Below are 20,481 nucleotides of genomic sequence, written 5' to 3'. Positions count from 1 at the left end.
TGGAAAACAGCACTTGCTGGCAGCACTCCTCAGGCACCAGCCAGAGCACAGGCACAGGGGAAACCCACCAACTCCAGCTGCAGTTTCTTCCAGTTTCCCAGGTGAAGGATTACTTTTTTGAAGAATGGAGATGATTTCTCCGCAGTGTTCTCAGCACCAGAAATCCCCCAATCCATATTTGAGAAGTCAGTTCTTGGACACAAATACACCTTCCCTCTTCCAATACTACATTCAGGAGCACCGTAAACAAATTTTTAAATGACTCATCATCTGCAACTCATTAAACTCCTGGCTAAGCAAACAGCAGCTGCCTCCTACAATTCTCTATCTGTGCTGCTTTTCTCCCCACATATGGCTTTCCCCCTCACCCTCAGCATTCAGGATAAAAAAAAATGGAATCCAGCTCATTTTGAGCATATTAGATAACCTGTTGTTACACCAGGTAAAATGGAAAAGTTGGAATTGGTGCTTTTTCTGATGACACAGCCCTGTGAAGATCTAGTTCCAAAGCAGGTCAGTCTTACACAACCCTCTTCAGCCACTCCCTCATGCCCCCAAACTGAGCTTGCTTATTGCTCTGGTTTGGAGTTGACTTCTCCCAGCGTGCAAGGAAGCACAAAGCTCTTCATGCTTAGCAGGAGTCAGCTGGCTGCCTGGAGCTGGGGGCTAGAGAAGACAGGCTCTGAGAGCAATAAAATAAATATTATAAACAACAAGCATCTGTTGAACACACAGAAGTGTTATGGGAGCTGCTGTTTCCAGAGAAAACTCAGACACCAGAGGCTACTAATCCATGGTGTGGGAGGGGACAACAACCTGATGGACATCAGCAAAATCCAAATAAATCTGGGTATATCAATATATCAATGCATTCCAGTCCGGGTCAGGGCACAGTAACCTAACACAATACTCACCTTGCACACCCAAAGGCTCAGTGTTTCTTATGCTGACTATTCACTGCATAAACCAACCAGAAACCAAAGTTCCACTACAGCTCACCCCAAAAAACACTACCAAGATCACTGCAGACCTACAGCTGCTGACAGGTTGAAAGGCAGAAAGATGAACAGCTCAAAGGCTCAGTGAAAAGTGCACATTTTGAGATGGAGCCCACTGATTTCTCTGGAGGAATTCCCTCTTTTTTGGAAGACTTTCCAGATCAAGGCCAGCTTTAGGCAAGGACAGAAGGGAATCACAGAATCATAGAAGGGTTTGTGCTGGAAGGGACCTTAAAGAGACCTTAAGCAGAGCTCACCCTGAATCTCAAGGGGTGCACAAAAAAAGCCTTGAAAATACCCCTTTAACACTGCAGTGGATCAGTTCATGTGTTCTGATCATCACCACTGTTACTCACTGTGTCGTAGGGATTATGGAAGAAAATTCCTGAACCATCTCTTGGCAGAACTAAAAAAAAAAAGGAAAGAATCTCCAAGTCAGGATCTCAGAAAAAGAGTTCAAAGTCCACTTCTTCTAGAAGATTCTTATGTGATCTTGCAGACCTGTTTTCAGGCAAGTAGGGTATGACAACCATTCCTTTGTTCTCTAGAGCCTCATCTGACAAAGCTCTCAAAAAAAAAAGCCTCTCTGGACCACACACTTCACTTCTCTCAGTGGCTTCACAGAGCACTCGCCACACTCTCAGCCTCTGGGTGTCACTGCAACGCCAGCCAAGCTCCCCCACCTCAGCCCTCGCCAGAAGAAATTTTTCAAAGTAAACTCTCCCAGCAAGATCAAAGGCAGAGGCTAAACTGTAGAAGCATCATTGAAAAGACATCTTTATTATAAAAGATATAGAAAATTAGAGTTAAACTTGTTTCTTGCACAATGTAAATCGCAGCAGTTATAAAAACCCACCACGGTAAACATGTTTAAGAGCATTTCTACACCACAGAAGTGTTTGCTGCTTGCCATTACACGCGGCAGAGACATGCTCAGGAACAGTGTGGGGAGGACGGGCAGAGACCCAGGGAAGAGCTCCTTGCTTACCCCATGTGCCACACAACAGCACAAGGAAATAAGACCCAAACTGAAGGATTTCAGCCTTGCTTTGCTGTTTGAGGCAGATGGTCCAGGTCCAAGCAATGACGGGATTTGTCTTTAAACATCAGAAAGGTTCAGTCACCTCAGACACTGTCTCTGAGTTCTCACTCCTTAAAGAAAAGCCATTTAAAAGTCATTAATTCCTGTCTATGCCAGGGTGTTTTAACTTCCAAAGAAGTTCCCAGATAAAGTTCTTTTGCCAGTTTCCTCAGCAAGAGCTGTTTCTTACAGATTTCATACCAAGAATTTAAAGTGGTGGTTGAGAGCTTAGGCTTCCACCCCTGGGGAATTCTCTCATGGAAGCTCCATGCAGGCACCTAAGTGACCACTTGCTTCACCCAGGCAGGACTGTGCACTTGGCTGCCCTCAGTGAAGGTTCACACACAGGGAGGAGGAAGAGTCAGCATACCCTGTGTCAAGGTACAGGACGTGGGACTTGAGCCATCCTTCAGTGCATGACAGAACCCCACTGGAGACCAGGATGGGGCACAAGGGACAAGCACGGTAAAACACCCTCAGGTCTCCTTGGGATGAGCCAAAAACGCATTGTTCCAGTTGACATTTTGATAGTGGCTCTTGGGGTTTTTTTTAAGGAAGAGCATAAAGCCACCACATGAGATTGGTCCCTCATCTCTTTTTATACTACGTTCTGCTTTGGGCAGATGCAATTCAAAATAGGTAATGAACACATTCAGTCAGCAAGGTTCCTGATCAGTACCTTGCTAGCTGAATGATGTTTTCATCCCTTAAAGGCAAAATTAAAAGATGATTAAAAATAAATTATTAGTGTTCCAGGCAACTCCAGGGGGAAAAAATTGCCATTGGCTACAAAGAGCTTACTTAGTCTTTTCTTTTATGACAGCACCATCAAAAAAGATACTATACCAGAACAGAAACAAGACACAGGCTGTTCAGAAAGCAAACAGGGAGACAAAACTCTTGTGTGCTCTTAGCAGCCATCTCTGCACAGAGACCAGATGACCAGCTTGCTACAGAACCACCCAAAGTCGAAGGAAAAAGTCTTAGATCAGATCAGTCCCCATTCCCCATAGTGCACACGTACAACAGTTAACTCAGTGCAGTTTCAATTCAAGTCACTCAGTTCAGCTTGCAAGGTTCAGTAACACTTCTTGGAAACCAGTGTGTCTGCAGCCACATGTTTTGTACCTTTATTAGAAGGAGATGCTCAGTTCCTGCTGGAAGAACTCCCTGTACAGCCAGTCCTTGTCCCCTCCCCTCACAGCTAGACAGGCTGACCACTCTTGGGAGTGAGTTGGGAGCTGCCTCAGCAGACATTTCCACATGCAAGGGGACAATCAGCAGGTTGCTTTCCAAGGCCTGTTTGATATTTCACATACCCAAAAAGCAAAGTAGACCCCACAGGATCAATGCCTGTCCTTGGCCACGAGTACAGGATTCTGCAGGTGGACACAAGCAGGTTGAAGCAGGCAGAGTGTGCCACAGAGGAGTCACAAACAGCCTGTAGTGTACTGGGCAGGTAACTGCTCTGCCAAGCTGGGCACGCAGCAATCTCTTATTCAGCAGGACAAATTAGCAGTGGTAAATCCTGCACCACTGGCTGGTTGCTGGTAATCATCTCACCATTCCCAGATCCTCCCTCTCCATTCCCACCAGTTATTTGGCAGGTTACAGAAGCAGTGGAGTTCTCTCCCCAGCTGGCTGATCTTTCTGGAAGAACTCTTTGATATGCAGCAGCTTGTTGTGGATCCTCTCTCTCAGGGGAGGGATGTGATGGCTGGGGTCTAAGACATTGGTGCTTCTACGCTCCCTTTCCCTCTTCCAGGTGAGATAGGGATGTGGTGGGAAGGGCATTTCACTCCTCTCCCGGCGTAGCTGCACAGTGACCCCGCTGAGGGCCAGCATCACCCACACTGACAGGATGATGAAGTCTGGAGAAAGACAAACAGATTCCTGTAGCAAAGCAGAACATTCCTTGCTTTCCCAAGCACAAACACTGAACTAGTTTAGTGACAGAAAGGAATGAAGTATCATCCCCACATCCTCGGATGCCCAGAGGCTCCATACAGAGGCCAGGATACACACGGAGTTGGGAAGAGTCTCTTCCTTGTATTAGGCCTTTGACTGCCCACTCTGCACACTCCTCAGCAAGCTGTCAGCCCAAGTCTGAGCAGCACCTTTCACAAGGGCCTTTGTCACAACACCAGCAGGAAGGTTCCTGCCTTTGAGTCCACTCAGTATTGCTTTTGAAAGACTAGAATTTCTCATGTGGATGTTAAATCTCACACTGTGCTGTGTTCTTCTTCCATCCCCTTCCTGCCCTCACTCACTGTTTACCAGAGCCAGAGAGGCAGTGCTTCCTCCTAAAAAAGAGAATAAAGTCTCAGGAGGACTCACCATTCCTTTGAAAAGGCACATTGGTATAAGCTCTGCTGAAGTAATTGTTGAGGACCCTTCTGAGCAGGTCTAAGGTGATGTAAGCAAGGCTTGTGTAGACGTAACAAGCAATGGCCAGGACTACTGTGTAAGATCCCACTATTCCAGAAGCCAGGATGTTCAGCTAGACAAGGAGAAAAAACACAGCCTTAGGAGACTGATGAACACTCTTTATTCCCTACCTCACTAGGACAGTAGAATCATGGAGTGGCCTGGATTAAAATGGACCTAAAAGCTCATCCAGTTCCAACCCCCTGCCATGGGCAGGGACACCTTCCAATGCCCCAGCTTAGTCAGAGCCCCATCCAACCTGGCCTGAACACTGCTGGGGATGAGACAGCCACAGCTTCCCTGGGCAAGTATTTTGCAATTTTTATCAGTTCTTTTGTGATAAATCAGCTGCACACATCTGTTACCCAGCCATAGACAGCTGATAAGACAGCACAAGTCAACTAAATGCAGACTTTAGTGGATGCTGTGGGCAAAACTACACCCAAGTCATTCCTTAGCTTATGGACCATTCAGCACAAGTGGGGCTGGACAGGAACTGCCTGCAACTGGCCCTGTGCCGAGCTTCACAAAGCTGTGCTAAGTTTTCTGTACATATTCCATGGGGCAACGTTTTGCATTAAGAAGTCTGACCCCCCCTTCTCCCTCTCTCCTTCTGAGGTGAAAGCACAATTACTTACAATTCTTGGGCAGCCAACAAAAAGCACTGGAATCATCAAGGCTACACAAGTAAAGGTCACCCAGAACACCACATCGTCACGGAAGACCCTGTAGTCTCCTGCCAAGACACCACATTTACCAGTGAGAGAAACATTTCCTTTCTCACAAGTGTTTGGGGGGCAGCTTTTTCCCCAAAAAATTCTGTACATTCAGAAATACCTGGAGTACATTGTTGAAAAGCCCAGCTTTTGAGCTCAAATCCTGACTGTTTAAGATGTATTGGAACAGTCATTCAAGAACAGAAATACTGTCCCAGTTGAGCACAGGTCCTGTAACCCTGTGCTGGAACAGCAGATCTTGTCCACGGAACAAAGATTTCTGACAAGGTACACGTTCCTCACCTAGTAAGAATGAAAAGTACCAGAGTACTGCTGCCCAATAAGAAGCTGTTTTGTTGCCTTTATGGGTTTCTAAGCTAAAACTCTGCATCTGACTCCAGAGCATGATGCAAATGTAGCCATCACAACACCACTGGGCAACAAATTCTTCTGAGCTTTAGGAAAATTAAACCCTTCTTTGCTCTCCCTGCCTTCTAAGGCCTATGGATTCACCAGAGGGGACAAGATGACCTGCAGCTGAATCACTGCTCCACTTTAATGAAGAGCAACTAGGGACTGCATGGATTATCACAGAATTATGGTGAGTCAAACACAGATGACTGGAGAATGAAAAACTGTCCCACCAGGGGACCTTAAAAAGAGTTTGGAAACTGAGTATTACAATAAAGTATAGCTGATGCTCTGATGTCCCAGAGGGACTCCAGCTCAGCAGGCTTACTGGCTTTTAAGCAATTTGTCTAAGGCCTTTATGCCTGAAGCCTTCAAATTAGACTTTAGATTTTCTACTGGGATTTCTTCTGGACAGAGAACAAGAGAGCAAGCACATGCCTAGAGCAGAGCTGGTGTTACAGAGATGGCACACAGTTTAAGTAGGAAGAGTCACCAAGTTCTCTGCAAAACAATCAAGTTTCCCCTTTGCCAAGTAGTTTTAATTACAGCACAACTGAAAGAAGGTACATCTCTATTCCTCTCTGCAGTGCAAAGGGAAAGTTAAACATCCCACTAAGATAAACCAGAGCGTGCCATTCACTCCTGATCCTTGCAGCGTGCCTGCAGCACAGCAGGAACACAGCACTCACCATTTCAGTGCTTACCTAGGGGAGTGAAGAAGAGTGTTGATGAGAAGAGAAATCCCAACACAAGTCCAATAACAAACATGCTAAGCAGGACAGAGCCAAATCTCCACCAGCTCACAACCAAGAGCAGGCCTCCAATAATTCCAGCCACTGCTGTCAAAATAAGACGCACTGAAAGAGAGAAGAGAAAATTCCAGCATTCTGGAAACTTCCATTCCTGCAGTAACATGTTCAGCAGCTTTATTTACATGCTTGTTTGGCTTTTTTCAGTGAGTTTGCAAGAGGTAACAAATAAAAGTGTCAGCACATGCTTCATGTACTTCACTTAGATGCCAGCCTGCAGCTGGGGATGTGCTGTTGAATGAGTGGCAGGAGGGCTGGAATGGAGGCTTCGGTACCGTGTACATCCATACTCCAAGTTCCCAGGGAGTTCAGGTAGCTACATCTACTGCATATGTATCAAAAAAAGGAATTCTATGAGGTGGGACAGATGGAAAGAACTAATTCTGTCTAGTCTAACAAGCTGGGTACCAATCACCTACTTCCATGTTACAGGTGCAACCTGCATTTGATCTGAAACAGAGGCCCATGCATTGTGAAAGTAGGAAGAAAGTACGTCGCAAATTTCCAGTTTCCAACACCTCTTCTCTTCCTTGGATAGGTACAGAAATTAAATCCAGCTGTTAATTCTGCATCACTGTGATGCTGGAGGGAACATTTACTCTGTTATATTTTCAGCTATTACAGCTCAAGCATCCAGGCATCCTTCCTGTGGCTGGCCAACAGCACAATTGAGATTGTACCTGAAGGGTCCCTAACAAGAGTTTGGGAAGAGCACAGGATATCCTGACACATCTACTCACCATCATAACTAAGGCCAGTTACCCTTGTAATGAATACAAAGAAAACAAATGCTGCGACAATGAAGCCCATGAAGAATAAATCTAGAAAAGAAGGAAAAAGTATTTAGCAAGCTTCATACTGAGCCCACTTCAGTGGATCCTCAGACATCTCCATATTACAATGGGGAAGGAACATAGCAGCTCACAAAAGGAGGGAAGACAACATTTTGTTCTTGACAGGGGTGTCATCAAACACTACAGATAGTCCAAAATGATACCTTTATAGCTATATTGCCCAACACACTTCCTAGTTCTAGGTTTCTCATCTCTGCATCCCAGAAACTTCCAGTCTGATCTTAAAGGCTCCGAGCCTATAAAAGCAAAGCAGTGGACCTAACGGGTACAGTATCACTATCAAGTGAATCTTGGTAATAACCTCACCATTGTAAGTTACACAGAGCAACATTTATGAAGTTCCAACCAGACTTAAGAGATTAAATATTCAGTACCTGTTTTCCAGAATCTGTGTCCAAAAAAGCAGGTGAAAAGACCAAGAATACCAAAAGCAGTGAAGAATACTTTGGTAGAGAGTTTACCTACAATAAAAAGGTAGATTTAGTAGAGCATTCCACCCAGTAGTCTCAACAAAGAGATTAAGGTAAGGTCAGGTTGCTGTCACAAGCTTTACTGACAACTTGAGCGCTGCCACTCTGTCAGATTTGCAGTGCCTGAGCTAACAGATGGCTTGGTAGGATCTTCAACAGAACATTGGAATAGTCCCAGACTGATTAAGAAATCAAGAGCTTCCTCCTTATTCAAGAGAAGATTCTGTAAGTAGATGCAATTTGTTGATAATACAGATACAAATTTACCTGAAAATTCTCTGCTCAGGCTTAAAAAATGGGACATCCAGTCATCTATAAAAGGCAGTGCTATGGGATTAGTGACCCAGGCAGCAACTATAGGCTTAATCACTGCAGCCTTCACCTTTTGTCTCCCTCTCATACATTTGCCATACAACAAAAATGATCATCAGCATCCCATTATGGCCCACCTCTGTCTTCTACGCAAATTTCTTACTTATATTTAAGCTATTTGTAGAAGTAAATAATATTTTCCATGTGCTCTGAATTAGAGAGGTTTAGCCTAGATAATTTTTCTCACCTTTTCATAGGACAACACTGAGTTTGACAAGTCACTTGTGTTACAGTATATAAGAAAATAATGAGAACAAATCTTACTTTATGAACCAAATTCTACTAATTACATGAGTAATTACACATGTCCCTTCTGCATTCATAATGGGAGTGGCAGCTCTGCTCCGTTTCTGCTCAAATTCCACCATTATATAGCTTTGTACAAAGCAGCATGACTTGGCAGTCACTCTGCTACTGCTGACATTATCTTCGTTCTTATTTTAGATGACTGCCTTCTTTCAAAATACCTGCAGGTTACTGATTCCTGTTAGCACCAGCACAGTTACAAAAATCGGGCTGGAGCCTAACCCGGTCTGTTTTATTAGCTCAGCTTCACATCCAGCATCCTCAGACCTACAAATTATTTGAAATTATGTATCCAGTTGAAATGGACAAAGCTGGGATGGCACTACGGAGTTCAGAGTTACATTTGCAAGTCACATATTAAAAATCCAATAACTTAAACATTTAATTGCTAATGATTCTTCTTAGTCTTACTTCATCATTCTAGACTTTCTCCTCAATCAAGAAGCAGACTTCATCATAAAGTAACAAAATAGATACAGTGTAAAGCAAAGATCTACACACATTGGAAAAATAATCTTAAAGCACATCCAGCATGTTGGAGCACAACAAGCTGCAGAGGAGTTGGCAAGGAGATACAATTCCCGACTTACTGAGGGAAGAGCAGTTATCTACCAGGTCAGCAAAGCTGCAGGCATATGTATGCACAGGTATGTACGCAGCAGAACTGTTCCAAAGAGGATCCCACACCACAACATTGTAGATCACACCTTGTCCAGGAAGTGATGAGAAGTAGACATTGGTCTTGTCATCAGCTGTCAGCGTAAGCATCTGGAAAAATAAATATCTGTGTTAGAGGCTCACAGGATGGAACCCTTCCCTCCAACTCTAGTGTGTTTTCTGACAGGGGAGAAGATTCCCCCACTCCCCATTCTGCTCCTTGCTGCCTGAGGGCACAGTTCAGGTTCCCTACCAGCCTCCTGACCCAGGTCTAGCAACACTGTCATTCCACTCCCCAGCGGGCCAGGGAGCCCACTAATGTCTCCCCTCCAGGAAGATAGCACAGGGGAGGAGACAACTTGAGAGCACCACTTCCACATGGCTGGTACCCAGTGCTTCAGGCTCACCTTAATGCCATTGGCTCTGATACTCTGTACCCCAGACATTTTCCGAATGTGGCTCATGAGCACCATCTCAGACAGGTCATTCTCGGGCAGGAAGTACTGGTACACATCATAGCGCAGCCGCCACCGGGAGCTCTGGCCAGTCTCTGAATCACAGGAGGGGGGGTTTGCTCCTCTGCAATGAAAAACACATCAGCCACGTGCCCAGCACAAGGCCCCAAACCTTAACATTCATTTTCAGCAGTTACCTGTCCACAGTGTTTGCCTCTGCTCTTTAGAGGTACGCACCAGCAGCTAACTCAACACTGGACTGTATTTGTGAGCACAGGACATAATCACACAGAGTCACCCTGGCACAGGTGGTGGCTGTGCTGATACCTGCCTTTACACTTACAGAGGCTTCCTATGAATTGCCATAACAAGAATTCAAAGAGGCCACAACAGCCACAACATTACTCTTTGTCTTTCCATGCAGTTCTGAACACAGTCTTCCCCATGTCCTGCTTATCACTTGCGACACCAAGTTTTTAACTTGAAGTCTCAAGTTAAAAAAATTCTGGGTCCTTATCATGCTTTAGTACTAATAAAGAAATAAAACTGGCTGTAACATACAATTGAGCCTCAAACAAATTAAGCTGTTACAAGGAATGGAAAGTCCAGTATTTATTGACTGCTTACATTTCTGAAATTGCATAACCTCCCCCACAAGATGTAACTCTCAATTTTTATCTCTCTCATGCAGTACCTCCTTCCCCTCCTCCTTTTCTCCATTTACATTTGTTGCAGCAAGCAAGATTCCTGCCAGCAGCTGTATGGTTCAGCTGTTACAGCAGGGTCTTACTTTAGCCTTTTGGCCAAACACAGGACAAAAGGTCTTGCTTAGTGCACTGAAGTTTTCCACACACCTGGTATATCCCAAGTTTGCAGGGGCAAACTTGATGTGTATATCAACCAACGTGTAGTCCAGATAAAGATTTGGATCCACTTCCAAGTCAAATTCTAGATTGCAGCCCCCAGGAATAGGATCTAGAACACAGAAGATACCTGCAGTTATGCACTTGCAGGCACAATCCGCTTGCTGAGCACAGAAAGGTGCTGGTCCTGCAGGCAGCAAAAGGGTCTCACTGCAGCCTGTGACAGGTCCCCAATACATGGGAGACTCCAGTGACTGAAGTGTTGGAATGGAAGCTCCTGTAAGGGACTGCATATGGGTCAGGGCAATCCCAAGCACAAACACAAGCTGGGTGGAGAATGGATTTAGGGCAGACCTGAATAAAAGCACTTGGAGGTGCTGGCTGACGAGAAGCTTGAAATGACCCAGCTACATGTGCTCACAGCCCAGACAGCCACCAGCATCCTGCATGCAAAGACAAGTGGGCAGCAGGGCCAGAGAGGGGGGCTCTGCCCCTCTAGTCTGCTCTGGCAAGACCCCACCCCAACACAAGAAGGATGTGGACCTACTGGAGTTAGTCCAAAGGAGGACCATGAAGATGAGGGATGGAGTATCTCTCCTATGAGCAGAGGCCCAGAGTAGGGGTTGTTCAGCCTGGAGAAGGCTCTGGTGAGACCTTTCCAGCAGCACCCCCATACCTGAAGGGAGCCTACAAGAAAGCTGGAGAAGGAATTTTTACAAGGGCCTAGGGGTGATAGGACAGGAGGGAATGGCTTTAAGCTCAAGGAGGGTAGATTTAGATTGGATATGAAGAAGTAGTTCCTTCCTGTGAGGGTGGTGAGGCCTGGCACAGGTTGCCCAGAGAAGCTCTGGCTGCCCCTGGATCCCTGAAAGTGTCCAAGGCCATGCTGGAGGGGGCTCTGAGCAACCTGAGGTAGTGGAAGTTGTCCCTGCCCATGGCAGGGGGTGGACCTGGATGATCTTTATGGTCCCTTTCCAATCAAAACAGATTTGTGATTCCATGATCACCTGCACCACAGTTTTCTATTCTAAGGCTTAAATCATGGCAAGACCAAGGAGTACATCCTAGACACAACTCACAATTCAGCAGTGTCAATATAAACCTTTTCAGCCCATTTCAAAATAATTTCTGGTATCCCCATCAGATTTCCACTTCTATATGTAAGACTGAAAGGTCAACACTTCATTCCACAATGACTTGACTGAGCAGAGCTGGCATGTCCTGAGCACGTACCTTTCTCCATGTAGGGAATAGAGATGGCAGTGCTGAGCACCTGGCCAGCATCCAGGGCACGCACGTACCACGTACACACGGTCTGCTCAGGCCGAAGGATGGACACCAGCCCTTTGTCTACCCCAATTCCTGAGCTGTTCACCGATGGAGTCTGCATAGAAACAAATGATAGAAACAAGTAGTTCTTTTTGAGAAGTTTCCTATCACAGTTTGATAATATTTATGTATTTTGATAATATCACAAGTGCTGTTTCCTGCCACAAACCTGCCAGGCACACACATCAGTGCCAGTTAAAACAGATCAGGCTTTGTCCAAAATGTACTTTGCCCAAACTGTGCTTGGAATTGTCCAGCTCCACTGTATGAGGTCTGCATAGGCCCACTTCTCAACCCTGTCAAGGCCCCTCTGGATGGCACCCCTAGCTGGTGAAAAAAGGGAGCTCTGACATCATGCACTGACTGGCTCAGGCTCAAAAACCCAAGTGACAAGTGTGGGATTACTAAAAAGCTGATAATCATAAGCAAGTTGCAGAGAAATCTAGCTAGTAGATCTGGCAATGGCTTGACTAGAAAAAATGTAGAAGGACTGGAATATGCCTCACAAAATGTTGTAGATGGCAGCAAGGAAGTGTTCTGGGAACCAGCATATAGAAGCACCTTCCTATCTCAACCAGAACAGAGATGATTGTATGACAGCTTCCTTAACACTAGCAATGCCAGATGTTTTTGAGGCCAGACCAGTTACTGACCAGAACCACCATCCCTTCCAGAAGTAGGGCTCTTGAGGAAAGATTAGGCAGCAATGACAGTATCACAGTCTCACAGCTGGAACAACCAGTTGACCTGCAGCCACATTTTCAGCATGGAAAGTGCCTTTGGCCAAGGCAGTCAGTCACTCAAGGCAATGCTGTAAGGAAATGCACTGGACCTGGCAGATTTCAAGGTCTGGCTCAGCTTCATATTTCTAGAAGCAGGCCAGCCCTAAAAGCAGAACAGCTGCATTTATGCATCACTACCCTTGGCCTGGTAAGGCCCACGAATGCAAAGAGGATCTGAACTGGCAGCAAAGGATTCTTCAATGGCAAGTAAAGACTGAACAAGTGTAACAGTAATGCCTCAGCCCTGTAATCCTGGCTGTTGGATCAGTACAAGGATGGCGGAGCTGGATGACTTGTGTTACAGGTCATTCATCTTCTAAGATTCCCAGGATACATCTTGGCACTCAGTATATTCTGATTTCAAAGACGCTGGTAGAGAGAGAGGAACTCAATTGCAACTGTCAGACCTCCATTTACCACCTTCAGCTTAGTCAGTGTTCTGTTCAAATACCAGTGAGAGCCTCCCAGCACCACCACAACAAAAATCAGTACTTTAGATTAGGCTCATTTTGTCCCATCATTACTGGGATCCAGGGTATAGCAGAGGGAATGCTTTTATTGCTGTCTAGAAGTAGCAGCTTTCACTGGAGTACGTGGAAGAACTTCTCCATGTGTTACCAAAGGAGAATTAGATTCAGGACAAGGAGCTGGGATAACACATCATCTGCAGTGGTTAGATTCAAGCCATGGGAACAGCAGAACTAAACATCCCCAAGTGAACATGTATGGGGCATCTGGCAAACATACAGATCTGGTTTTAATATGACAAGTTGATGGACAACAGTCAGTAGAGCCACATGACAAAAGCATCACTTCTACCAAATAAAGAGCCTTGAAACATTTTCAAACCAGCTCTGACATTCCTTTAGCATTCAGTCTTTCAAAACAGCAGCTATGACATATAAGTACAAGAAAGCATTTCTGAAGCTACAGTAACACTGTCTAAAAGCCAAGTAGGTAAAAGACACTCATTATTTATACAGCTTCAGTTCAATACTCCTACATGTACCATAGCCAAGTCCTTTGTTGAAAGAGAGACAGCGCTTAACAGAAGTGACACTCTTACCTTATCAAAGGATATCACCACATCACTCTGTTGGACATGCACTTGAAAAATAACCACAGTCACGTTGCTGGCAATGTTCCTGATTACAGCCTCAACTGGATTGGTCTGGTTAAGTAGCACATTTCTGAATTTTCCCAAGGAGAGTTCAAGAAGACCTGCATTACAAAAAAAAATGAAGATACAGGGTTTCTTTTGGTCCAGAGGGAAGCAATTACCAGGGAAGCCTGGAAGTTTCCAGTAGCCCAGTATTAGTCAGCTGGGAGCAGAGCAGGATTTTGCTTTGTGCTGCTTTCATCCTGTGAGCTGTACCAAGCTTTCAGAGACTGCTGCACACAGAGTTGTACCTGCAGATATAGGCACAGCCAGGGTACCTGTCCTGCAGCCTGGCACTCACCCGAGGACAGGGACAGAGCTTCTCACCAGGAATCAGGATTTGATACAGCTGAGCTCACCAGCTCAGGCAACCAGACTCCAAAATATCAGTAAGAGAAGACACTAAAGACTGCCTGATCTTTAGCAGATACAGGTGGGTATGTTTGTATCAGCCAGCCAACTTGCACAATATCCATCAGACTTTCCAGGTGAATTCCTACAGACCATGGAAATTGGAGTAAAGTTCCAGAAGACAGAGTCAAATCTGCAGTTTACGTACATACATTTACCCAATTTCAGCTATTCCAAAATTTTTGATGACAAACGGTTTTTAATCATTAGGACTGCTTCATCCCCATCTCTAGACCCAAAAATCTGACTAATTTTTCCTAGACACAACCTACACCATCTCTTCTTACAATGAGCATAACCCCATGATCCACTGTCATTTTAGTCTAAAGAGAACCACATGACCTAGGATGTAAGATCTTTGAGAATCAGCTTTGGCTTGCCATTCAAGTTCTGCAAGCAAGCCTGGCCTCTCCCTGTGCTGGGTTCTGCAGGGGCAGGGAATGCCAAGGGAGGAAAGCGAAGCAGCCACACAGAAGCCACAAGATGCTTTTTGGTCAGTGGTTGCAACCACACTTCACAATGCCTTCCAGGCTTTTCCCTGAATTCTTCTGCCCGCCTCTGTACTGAAACAGACCTAAAACTTATCAAGCCTGAACACACACACACTTCCTCAATGAAGTTGCCTCTGGTAGAAAGGGTTTGGACTGCCAAGTTCCCTAACACAGAGTCAGCAGCAGCACCATCCAAGAAGTCTTGTTGGTGACAGAGGGGGGCTCCCATTCATAAGGGAGGGAACAGTTTTCTTTCCTGAAACTATACCCAGTACTCTCTAGCTGCTTTCCTGTTACTTTTCTCTCTCTCCTGCCAAGAACTGGCATCATTGGCCAGTTTCTTTGCCTCTTGATGTGTAAACAGAGGGGTGCTCCCATCCTCATGCCCCCTCCACTCACAACACAGTGAGGGAACTTCAGCCCTTACATGCTCACTCCCAAAATTCAATTAATACCAGTATTGCATCACCAATGAAATCTCAGCTAAAATATGGGGGGTCATAAACCATTTGTGAGGAAAGAAATAGTCTCAATTTTTCTGCTCCATCATTTGCAGTTTGTGTTAAGGTAGAAATTTCTACACCAAATTTTCATACAGTAATTAATGTAAAATTAAAGCTGCAAAAAAACCCAGCTTTGTGTACCCTTCAGTTTCTGATTCTTCAGAATCCCTTGAGCAGCATTCAGATATCCTCAGATCTTTCCTCATTAGCTGAAGTTCTACCAGAAATGCAAGTAGTGGTATGAATGCTAAAGAAAAGCATTCAGAAGGCACAGACTATACATCTATACACCCAGAAATTTACAGTGAAAGCTTACAATGAAGGAAAAATATTTTTCTTTGATCTTTAAAACCTTCAGCAGAGCTTTCTGAACCACAAGACATTCACTGTTCAATGTTCTTTTAAGAAAAGCAGCTGAAACTATACATTCTCCGTGTGATCTACATCAAGGGGAAAAAACCGCATTGCTCCTCCTTGTTTCTCACCTCCACTCCGTGCCCATACCCAGGGGCCTATGCATAAATAAGGACAGATTCACACACAGCCACTACTTCAGCGTGATCATGAGACTCTAAATGTCAGAGGCACTCTCTCAAGTTTAATTAGTGTGGTGAATTAAGGTATGGTGTTCTATATTGCTTTCCTGTTTGCATAACTGCTCCAAGAACAGTGCATGTGACACACATTACCCCAAAGTCTGGGCACAAGAGCAGAGGCTCAGGGTGAAGAACAGGAACATCTACACCCATCACACAAGTAGCATTCAGCTTGCTGTTCACAGGCTCCTTGAACCACACCTCCGGCCAGGCCTAAAAGATGCACTGCAGAGCAGCAACACCTTCTTAGAAGTTTTTGGAAGAGCAATTCCTGCACAGCCACAGAACCCTTCCAGCCTTCTCCATCTCTGTCATTTGAACAAGTTATTCCCGGTGTAGTGAAACAGAAAGGGAAGATGGTGAGCAAGACTAATTGATTAAATTAGCCAACTCACAATTCACCAGGCCTATTGCTACCATCAGTTCTCTGGTTCTAATACCAGACAGGTATTAGACTCCCTGAACCACGGAGTCTTGTCACACAGTCTTGTCAAACATCCTTTGAAGGACAGAAACAGAGACCTCAATGACCACACATAGTGCTGGCCACAGCATACAACCTTCTCCTTTGGGCAAGCTTGATCTGCCTGGAGGTGGCCCACCAAACACGTCTGCAGGACCACCAGCACAGTTAACACCACCTCACAAAGTGAGAGAGTTGATCCAGGAAGTCAGCAACAGACAGACGCAAAATCCAGGCATCCCAACTTGTTTTATTCTTTCAACAGTGAAGGTCTGGAAACACTCTAAGGTGTCAGGCTTTGCTCTCTTCCTTGCCCTGTAGAAAGAGTTGTAACAGTCACTGCACATCAGCACAGTTTTGGGTTAGATACATGAGAGGAACCCCCACTATTACAGAGCTTATCAACTGCACAGACGCTCAAAGGAAGCCGGTATTGCTGAAACCAAGCGGCTACAGAGCAGAGATGGAGCACTGAGCATGGTTATACATACTCCACATACATCACCAGAACTGGAGCACAGATAGTCCTGCATACAGAACTGGCGAACAGAGCAAACAGCCCACTCTGTCACCCCACACTATCTTCTCTCTCCCATGAAGGGCAGAACCAGTAAAGACATTAAAAGAAATAGAACCTTCTGGAGCCTGAGATCAAAAGTCCTTATTCCTAACTCTAAACAAGACAACTCCGCAGCCTCTGCACTTGTTATCCCTTCCCTGTGACACACAGTTTCCCAAACAGGCTACACCCAAGCTTGAATCTTTTCCATTGTGCTGATTCAGTGCCAGGCTCTTGGCTCCTCTGATGCTTTGAGTAAACCACATTTCCAGCTCAAATAGCCAAGTGTCTCTCCCCATCACCACGGAGCAGTTAACCACACAGGGTTCTTGAAAACACCTAGCAGTCCGATCTCCAGTAAGAAACACAACTGAAAAAATTCTACCACTGCCCATACAGAGCAGTCTTCACTTAGAGAGCCTTGCTCAAACCTTATGCTTCCCTCAGAGAGGTTCTGTGCAGCCAGAGAAAACACATTTCTACTGGGTGCCAAGCACCTTTCAGTAGTGGATGTGCAGAACAACCTGATGTAAGCGAGCTCCAGGAGCTAAGGAGAACTTTCCAGTGCAGGGAGTATAACAGCAAGTAGTCACATGAAGACATTTAATGAAGATGAAGTGCAAGCTCAGACTGACTCAGTTTGAGTAAGAAAAACATTAGCATACAGTTACTTAACAGAATAAAGCCTGGAGCCATATCCTATCAGACCTGCAGGCCATGTAGACACGGATGATGGGAGAGTCCAGCTACAAGATCTGTCTTCCCACACTACTGAACACCCCAAAAAATACAGCACCTACCCCACTCCCAAAAGAAGCAGGAACATTTCTGAAAGCTTCTGAACTTTGTCTGTGTGTGTACTGAGACTCATGCTTAGAACAGCTTAAAGGAGAATGTGGCTTGTCACCACCTGCACCATTCCCATCCTAGAGGACTATTCTGTTCTCTAGGCTAGAGGTCTTTACAGCCTGAAAAGTGAGGGAAGAGTTACGTGTGAACCTCTCATTATAAAGTATCATCTCTGTGTAGACTAAACAATTGGCACAAACACGTTTTACCCAGATAAACTCCTTTTACAAAAGCACTGCTACGTCCTGATTCCACTATAAATTCACTTCAGTTTTTCCAACACTAAACAGCCTGGTTTGGCTCAACGGCCAGTTGAACTCCTCAGGAAGATAGAGCTCCCTGGAAGGCAACAAACACAATGTACAAAACACTTCTGCACAAAGACCAAATTTGAGGAGCCTATCAGAAGCCCAGTGAGGCAACACAGGCCACACAAAGATTTTACTAGTCAGCACCTTTAGAATGAAGCAGGATCTTCAAGGATTAGGAGTTAGCAGAGCCCATCCCTGCAAAGTGGGTGTCCACAACTGAATAACACAACACAATTTCAAATCAGTGAACCATTAAGCAAATGGACTTGTTTAAAGGCCCTAATGATCAGCTAGACTCTGGTACACAAATTACACAGCTTATTAGCTTTTCACAATGAAAATACTTTCCCCCTCCACCCTCAATCATGCAAGGAAAAACAGCAACAGGTTCCTTTAAGGCAAAGCAGTTTGCTTAGGCTCATAGTTGCTTTGCCTTTTTAAATATTCTAAAAAAATTACTCAACGCATGACCCATTTTCATCAAGTCCAGGAGACAAACTGCTTGTCAGCATCCTTTAAGATAACCATTAAGGTCCAAGAACCCTGAGCCTTCATTCTCACACCTGCTTGCCACCATCAGGTGCCCAGCCAAACCAAGAAACAGCGAATACTTGGCTCTCCATTAGGATCTTGGGCATGAAACTTGGGCAGAGAGGAGCCTTCCACACCTGAGGCTGGTTCCAAACGCTGTCCTGCAGCCCAGCAAAGAATCCCAAGAGTCTCCTTCGGGACAATTAAGCTCAATTTATTCAATGCCAGGTTGGGTGGGGCATCAAGCAGCCTGGTCTAGTGGATGGTGCCCATGGCAGAGGGGGTGAAATAACATGATCTTCAAGGTCCCAAACCATTCTATGATTCCATGGTTAGAAGCAAGAGTATAAATAAAGCAAAACCAAGAGGAGGAGGCTTATATCAGCCCTAATACAAAGGACTGTTTGCTTATCTCTGAATTATCTCTGAGAGGAAGCTTTATTTTTTCCTTTATTTGAACAGATAAGAGTTTAACAAAAAAAAAAAAAAAAGGACTGTAAATCTTCCCAAACTATATTTATAACAGCACACTCAACTCTGGACTCCTATTTTAGTCACATGCAGAACACAGGGAAATTACAAAAAAAGCCCATGCCAAATAAAGTCAGATTTCATCAGTACAAACAAGTAACTTTATGAATCAAGCTGCAAACGGTAGGGTTTGCTCCTTTCTCTAATTTTATAGCAGTAGTTGTTTTCAACCCACCATCCACTAGGGTGGTGGGAACCCGTGACCACCTGTACATGGTCGGGCGGAAAAAAACCCCAAGCAAACCAAAACAAACCTACTTTTAACCATGTTCCTTCCCTTTGTCAGGTAAGCTCATGTTCATAGGTAGGGAATGCCACCTTGTTGCTGTATGGGGGACACAGCCCTATAGGCAGCAGCCGCATCAGCGTAGCGCATCCCCGCAACGGCGCGGTTCAAATCATTCCGAATTATCCATGAAACAGTTAAAAGTATGGCGTTCACAGAAATTAAGGTGCAAAATATATATATATTATATATATATATATATATATATATATATATATATATATATATATAAAAATAAATAAAATAGGCGGATAGGGAGGGAAAGGGAAAGAAAAAAAAAATAAATAAAGAGGGTGGTTCTCCTTGCTTGCATATAAGATAACCATGAATACACACAGCGTTTCTGCAGCGCCGCAGGCAGCCTAGCTCCGCACCCCTGCTCATCCCTCCGGCCAGCGGCCAGCACCGGGGACACCCCAAAAGGCTCTGCAGTCGCAGCAAGCCGCTGCCGCTGGACATTACCCCGGGCACAGCCCCGCGGCTCCCGCTACGAGCCGGGCTCCTCCGGCCTCCTAATGGCGGCCACAGCCCCGCGCGCCCCCCCGCTCTGGCTCACACCGCCCTCACCTGAGGCTCCGCCATGGCGCAGGACCCCCACGAGCAGCAGGAGCAGCGCGGGGAGAGGCGAGACCCGCATGGCGCTGCGGAGGGAACGGGGAAAGGGGGCTGAGGCCGGGAAAGGGCCGGGCAGCCGGGGCGGGACAGGCGCTGGGGGCGGGACCCGCCCGGCAGGGGTCGCTCCCGCCCCCCTCAGGCACCTGCGGGAGGGCCCTGCCGGGAAGGGCGGGGGGAGCGCGGAGAGGGAGCGCTTGGCCGCGGTAGCAGCTGCGAGCTCTTAAAAATGCACGGTGGGGCATGGACTGGCACCTTGGAACATGGGTTTAGCTATGGACAGAGAAAAGACCCCGCCTCCCAGCTTACGTAGGCAGGCAAACAAAATCCTCACCCAACCGCGCTGTCGGGAAAACGCTTTGAGGGGATTAGCTAGTATTATTGCTGCACCCTCAGCATCTGTGGCAAGGCTACAGAGTGGTTATTTACAAAGGCTTGTAGTGACAGGATAAGAGAAATGGCTTCACACTGGTGGAGATGAGGTTTAGATTGGATATTAGCAGAAATTGGTGCCTGTGAGGGTGCTGAGACTCTGGTACAGGTTGCCCAGAGAAGCTGTGGCTGCCCCTGGATCCCTGGCAGTGTCCAAGGCCGGGTTGGATGGGGCTTGGAGCCGGGATAGGGGAAAGTGTCCCTGCCCATGGCAGAA

The 20,481-nt window shown here is 45.7% G+C and overlaps 1 protein-coding gene across 1 annotated transcript; it reads right to left on the bottom strand.

Moving 5' to 3' along the window:
- Positions 1-1,749: 1,749 nt before the first annotated feature.
- LOC131592195 (transmembrane 7 superfamily member 3-like) lies at positions 1,750-19,930 on the bottom strand. The gene is made up of 12 exons (XM_058863537.1): positions 19,788-19,930; positions 13,597-13,751; positions 11,653-11,803; positions 10,411-10,531; positions 9,509-9,680; positions 9,035-9,212; positions 7,671-7,757; positions 7,183-7,263; positions 6,338-6,490; positions 5,145-5,242; positions 4,417-4,579; positions 1,750-3,950 (listed from the first exon to the last, which is right to left on the bottom strand). The coding sequence occupies exons 1-12, from the start codon at positions 19,855-19,857 to the stop codon at positions 3,688-3,690; spliced, it is 1,692 nt and encodes a 563-aa protein (XP_058719520.1). The 5' UTR covers positions 19,858-19,930; the 3' UTR covers positions 1,750-3,687.
- Between the last annotated feature and the right edge of the window lie 551 nt (positions 19,931-20,481).

The sequence above is a fragment of the Poecile atricapillus genome, chromosome W (assembly GCF_030490865.1).
Source record: "Poecile atricapillus isolate bPoeAtr1 chromosome W, bPoeAtr1.hap1, whole genome shotgun sequence".
Taxonomy (NCBI): domain Eukaryota; kingdom Metazoa; phylum Chordata; class Aves; order Passeriformes; family Paridae; genus Poecile; species Poecile atricapillus.
Note: the sequence above shows the minus strand (reverse complement) of the source record. Positions and strands in the feature narration are given on the sequence as shown.